The following is a 6,777-nucleotide window of genomic DNA, read 5'->3' as shown; positions in this document are numbered from 1 at the left end:
AAGGGGATAAAGTGTGAAACATTTCTAACCTCAAACGTTCCTTCAAAGCTAGTATTTTCCATGGGTGCATTGCAAGGATTGAGAGAAGGGGAGGATAAATTAGTAAACTGAGGTTAGCAGAGGTGAGGCTTCTTAACTTTATAATTCTTCAAGTCTCATTTAATTAAAGAGAAAAGGAACTTTTTAATTTTTTTCTTTCTCTATTAAATGCAGAATCTCGGAAAATTTCGGTCCAAAAGCCATTTTAGAGCACAAGACAGAACTTGGATCCCTGAAAATGCCATGTCAGTGGCCTTTGTCTCTTTTTTTTTATGTGAAATAATATACTTTTTGAGTTATAGATGCCTCTCAAATCAACTTTTTTCATAGGAAAGCAGACTCACATCTTCCGCAAATTTAACGTAAACAATTATTTTTTGTTTATTTTTCCTTTGTAGTTTGGATTTGGTCCAGGTGAGTTTGATCAAAACGATTGACATTTTGAAATTAAGAAGAGAATTCTATTAGCATGTCGCCTAAGAGGATCTCGCGCAGAGGGATGGCTGGTAATAAAAGTGGAGACCACACGTCCATCAACATTAAAGATGCATACAAGCGATCCCTGGATTCTTTCAAAGAAAAGGTCATTCACGTGCCTGCAACGTATTCAGGTGGTTGTATTTACAGGGTTCCTGAAAACCTTCGCAAAGTAAATGAAAAGGCCTATACCCCTAAAATAGTTTCAATTGGACCATTTCACTATGACAATCAAAATCTGAAAGCTATGGAAAATCATAAAGTGCAGTAAATGCGTGACCTTTTTCGTAGAATGCCACAACCGGGAATAATTCTTGATGATTGCAGGAAAGTCATTTGGGGATTGAAAGATATAATCAGTAATAGCTATGCAGAGGCCATCAACTTCGAAAGCAATGATTTTCTAGAAATGATGCTACGTGATGGTTGTTTTATACTAGAACTACTCCTTAAATACTCAAATGCGATGTTGATAGACAAGAACGACCCCTTATTCCATCAACCGTGGATGGCAAATGCTATCCAGCGAGACTTGCTATTGCTTGAAAATCAGATTCCATTTACCATCCTCGAGTCTTTATATGATCGACTAGCAGTAACTTCAACCTCATATTCCCTTGTGGAACTCACCTTGAGTTTCTTTGAATCGACTTTGTGCATTGAGTGGTCCTTGTTAATGTCGAAGGGTGAAGGCCCAAGTGGCAAAGATTTATTGGAACTTTTGCGCAATTTTTACCTTCCATCGTCTACTAAAACGGGGTCAAATAGCAAAGAAATAAGGGAAATCATACCTTGTGTAACAGACCTCAATCAAGCGGGAATCGATTTTGAGAAGGGTACAGATGGAAACTTATTCGATGCAAGCTTTAGACATGGAGTGCTGACAATCCCACCTTTAAGCATTCAAGACAGGACAGAATTGTTCTTTAGAAACCTCATCGCTTTGGAGCAATGTTGCCATGGTTATGACCATTACATTACTTCATTCGCCATGTTCATGGATTTCCTCATCAACTCCACAATAGATGTCAAATTGCTTCAAGGTCAAAGAATTATAATCAACCACTTGGGTGATGAAGAAGCTGTTAAAGTTCTCGTCAACAATCTTTGTAAGGAAGTTACTATAACTGGTTTCTATTTCACTGAGCTCTTCGATAAGGTGGATAAATATTATCAGAAACGTCGTCACAAATGGAAAGCAATCTTTAAGCGCAATTATTTTAGTAATCCATGGAAAATCATTTCACTCATTGGTGCCATTATTCTACTCTTTCTCAGGATTGTGCAGACCGTATTTTCAGTCCTTTCTTATTATTTCCCCAATTAATCATGGATTTTGTCATTTTGGTTAGAGTATTAGTTAATGTTGCATTGTATTGAGATGTATGGAATTATATCGAATCATGTTTGATGTTAATTAGGATTAGATTATGTTATTTAGTATCAAAACTGCATGTGCTACCTCTGTTTCTTCGATCCTTGATCGATTGTAAAGCTTGCAATAGAGATACAGAGATAAAGATTTGAACTAAGACTTTGGGCAAGTCGAATTCGTTCCACAGGGATAGTTTGGATTCAAAGATTCAATCGGATAAAAGTCCAAAACAGAATTGGAAAACAAATTTTTTTTAAAAACAAAATTGATTTGTTGCACAAATGAAATAAAAATTACTTGCAATTGAAATTAAAAACAGAAAAGAAAGATTGAAAATCTAAGAGAGAGAGATTAGAGAAGTTAATCAAACCTTTGCAATTAATTTATAATGTAGATAAATTCGGAATATAACTCAATCCATGGAGCAAGTCATTGCTCATGGATCGGACGGTGGAACAATTAAATCCTTAAGAGTAATCAAAGGATATTCATGAAAACACTAGTATGATTGAGATTGCCCAACTCATCTTCTAATTTTTCACATAGCATAGCCATTCTTGAACTTATCTAAGTAATGGCTATCTAAGTTGGATCAGAATTATAAGTTGGATTACCTTAATCAGAAAAGAGTTTTCAAAATTAAAACATGTAAGCAAAACAAGAATTTAAATCTACACTAGAGGGATTAATTTGCTATGGCTTCCTTAACTTCTCTAATGAGAATTTAGCCAATCATTGCAAGCATTGTAATTGCAGAAATTAATACAAAAGCAAAGAACATGAGTGAAGAAGATGAAGATGATGATCGATCCGAATTGCTTCTTTTATAACTTTCCCAACAATTACACAAACAATGAATGGTTCCTCTTAATGTTCTCACTACACTCAAGATCTCACTAAAAGGAAAATTACAGAGAATTAAAGAGAGGAAAAACCAAAAATTAGAGAAGAAGAGCCTAAAAGGGACCCAAGAGGGGACCCCTTCTTTGAAATCAATCCTCAAATTTATAATGTTTGTATTCCGGTAATCGGGGTGATTTGGCGAATAATTCGATTCGAATGGCCCAATCAGTTACAACCACCAAAGCTTCTGTAAAAATCTCGAGGATAAATTCCTCGAAATGACTGCGGCGCGGTGACGTGACGCTCAAATCGATCGAAATTTTTCTGGAAACTTCCTTTTAGCTCGCATATTGTAACCATAGTTGTTTCGCGATTTAATAACTTCCACGTGCACTTTATTTATCTACAATTAACAATAAAATCTCATTAGCTCTATTAATTTGGATAAATGAAATAATTTTGCAATTATTTAAACGAACTAACATTTATGCAATGGTAATCTTAGTGCAATTATGGTCCCAAAATCGAATAATTGGGACCTTATCAATCCTTCTAGTAGAATATCTTTGGAGATCAATATTATCTCTGCTCAATTAATTTATTAAAAAATCTTTATTGGTACCAGAGCATTGACAACTAGATTTTTAATTAATAAAGAAGCGGTGTCCACTTACAAGCATAGTTAAACAATTATGACCAAACATCGGCAATTTAATCACTGATATCAAGAGTTGTAGATATGGATACTAGTTGTTAAGAAAACAATTGCTATCGAAATAAAAAAACGAATCGAAAAATCAAATATAAGATGCAATCACACAAAAAAACACAAAGATTTTACGTGATTCCTTTTAGATTGAGGTATGGTCACGGATCACACCGATTTCACAATGAAGAAAACCTCACAGTTACACATTACACCATTTCACGAAAAACGAGAAATATATAAATACATTAAGAAATCCAATTAGGATCTTACATTATATTAATAAAATTATAAAAATACTCCTAGAAAAATTTCTTTATAAAACTTATTTAAGCTTGACGATTGTGAAGCCATGGTTTGATCTACCGTACCTCCTTGTTGACAGTGCTACCACGCTCTACATACCTCAATAAGAACTAATCATTATATTGCAAATTTCTTATTCAAAGAAACATGCATTTGTGAGAGATAGTATTAGTTTATTTTGCAATGTATCAAGGTATATGCATTTGCATGGAATCATGTTTGATGTTAATCAATGATAATAGGTCAGATGGATAGTACACATTTACTGATCTGATTTATGGTACCATTAAATTAACATTTGGATCGTATGGTCTTGAGTGTCTTCGTACAAATCGCTACGACAAACTATCAACCTACTTCATACTCTAGTTTTATGGGAATTTTAGTAATACCCCTGAAGAATTGAAAATATTAGGCTTAACTCCTGCAAGCAAAAACGAAATATTAGGTTAGCCTGAAGTGAAAGTCAACCTCCATTTCATATACGAATCCTTTGATAAATCTAGAGAACTTCTATTGGTACTCCAACCAAATTTAAAAATTCAAAAATTAATAAGGTGAGAGTATCATTCTCTGGCACTTAAGGAAACTATGGTACAAAATCCGAATTGACTAGAATGAGTTTTACCGACTCAAACAAGATTTTCAAAATATCGCCCCTGTAATCTTGTTTGTCTTGTAAGATTTTGCATATGTGAGACACTTAGTCTATTTGTCTCGAATGAGAATTAATACCATAATTGGTGGCAACTCAACTAATAAAAAACACATCAATATTTGTGATTAATTATTTCACTTGCAAAATAATGAGACCTTTAGTCATATAAAAATTTTCTTTGCTTCTAGCTATCTGTAGGATTGGATGAGAATTTTCATGATCTTTTCAATAAACTTCAACAAACGCCATATAGGTAGACCCCACCATTAGATTACCTACTTTTATTTAAATAAAATAATATAATTATGATTTAATAATTAATTAATTTTCCCATTAAAAAATAGAGTCCTGATAATATGACTCACGAGTAAATGACTCCATGACGTGACAAGTTCGGGTACTGAAGATCTGATTGCCTTGGGATACACGATTCCACTTCCCAATAAAAAGGTATCCCAAGAGAATGATGTATCCTGAGGCATACAAATCCACGGTTCCCAAACTTATCCTCGTCATTGAGTCATTTGATTATGCCACCTGGCAAGTCATATTATCAGGACTCTTTAAAAAATGACGACATTATATGTCATAGATACATATGCAATCCACATTGGATTGGGTCATCAAGGTTAATCCCGAACTGTTCCAATAGATTGTCAGATCACGTTCTTGGGTCCAAAATCAATCAAATGGACCCTATAACTGGTTCAGGACTAGATAATATTGGATCGGAATTAATTGTATTATTGGGCTAACCTAGACCATTGAAAGCTTTAATTGTGCTACATAAAGGCAGAGTTGGAGTCAACATATGTGGAAAAAGTCAATTGTTCAAAACCCCGCAAAGCTATGAATTTCTCGGGGGCCACCCTCTATGGTCATTTGACCCTTGACACAACCTTTTGTGTGTAGGACTTTTTGAGGGGCGGTGCATGTGACAATTGGATAAGTCCATTCAGACTTAATCATAAAATAATAAGCCACCAGAAATATGTAATGTAAAGAGACTCAGGATCCAATACGGTGTTCCGTTCCTATAAAATAAATTACGTGCCTACATGGTACATTTTGATTAGGAAATAAATACATTGATTAATACTCTCAAGATGTTTAAAAGACCAATTAAAGCAGGCCATGTAGACATCTAACCAATATATATAGAAATGTGAAACCGCATGGGATCTTGACTTATGTAAAGAATTCAAGTCAATTTGCGTTTGGTTAGAGGAAAGAAAATATAACAATACTTTTTTGATTTATGACAACAAATGCAAGACTTTAGCCACGTTAAATATTTAAACATGCAAGTTTATACATAGGGGCACATTATTATAAATAACATAGTCTGAGATCAAAGAAAGGACCAAGAAATGAAGGAGAAGGGACGAAAGGTGTTGGGGGAGGATTCATAAATTCAAACTGTTATGAATTATGCCATTTTGGAATCGAGGTAACCTCATTCACTCTCTATTTCTTGTTTAGAAGAAGGAATCTCCATCAAATGAATTGTAGGACTTAAATGGGTGGCGATTATCAGGCACAATAGATTAATTTCTAGAAAACATGTCCTGATCACTATGAATCTTATATATATACATCAAAGATACATATTGAGATTTAGATGAGGGTAAGCGCAACTTTTCTAGAGATCTATTTTGCCTTAGAATTGTTATGATTATTGTCCCATATCTCTTACATCTAACCGTTTTTAATTAATTATTATAATTTCCTCGAATTATGGGTTTCAATTCTCCACCTTGAGTTTATACGATTTGGATGCTTTACGAAATCTGCCATCTATGGTCTTTTCATGATTATGCTTTCATACTTCAACTAACCTTGCAAGCTTGCACCTTCTTAGAAATTACAAGAACAGTGTAAATGTTGCTCCCAAAATAATTACAAAATCAGCAGTAGCTATTATGGATGGATTATTTGTTGAGAAAAATTTAGAGTATTCAACTCTAAATGTTCAAATATTAGATATAAACAAGTAAACTAATTACTTGTACTAAAGTCTCAATAAAAAATATCACTCACAATTTGAAAAAGAAAATACAACCTTTACAAATACTCACATTTTATACAACCTATCCTCTCAAGACCTCTTACTTATTGTTTTATTACTACTTGATATTTCTCACAACTTGATATAAAATAAGGAAATTCTCCCCCATTTATATTAGTGGAACCTTCTTAACCAATGGTTAGGATTGTGCCAACACATTTTTAATCTATGGTTACAATTTGTCATCTAGAACTTTCTAACAAAATATCTACTACTTTAAAATTTTCTACTTTTCTCTCATCCAAAAATATCTAGAGTTTTTTCTAGGAAGATTCTAGAAATTAGACTCTAAATTGTCATTGGAT

General features: G+C 33.6%; 1 protein-coding gene across 1 annotated transcript; it reads left to right on the top strand.

The window, feature by feature from the left end:
• Window positions 1-93: 93 nt before the first annotated feature.
• Window positions 94-1,892, top strand: LOC147381213 (UPF0481 protein At3g47200-like). The gene is made up of 2 exons (XM_086430722.1): window positions 94-783; window positions 844-1,892. Exons 1-2 carry the CDS (start codon window positions 509-511, stop codon window positions 1,841-1,843), a joined length of 1,275 nt encoding a protein of 424 aa, XP_086286848.1. The 5' UTR covers window positions 94-508; the 3' UTR covers window positions 1,844-1,892.
• Window positions 1,893-6,777: the final 4,885 nt, after the last annotated feature.

Source organism: Akebia trifoliata, unplaced genomic scaffold (assembly GCF_017979445.1).
Source record: "Akebia trifoliata isolate Shusen 1 unplaced genomic scaffold, ASM1797944v1 Contig00614_ERROPOS522519+, whole genome shotgun sequence".
In the NCBI taxonomy this organism is placed as follows: Eukaryota; Viridiplantae; Streptophyta; class Magnoliopsida; order Ranunculales; family Lardizabalaceae; genus Akebia; species Akebia trifoliata.
Note: the sequence above shows the minus strand (reverse complement) of the source record. Positions and strands in the feature narration are given on the sequence as shown.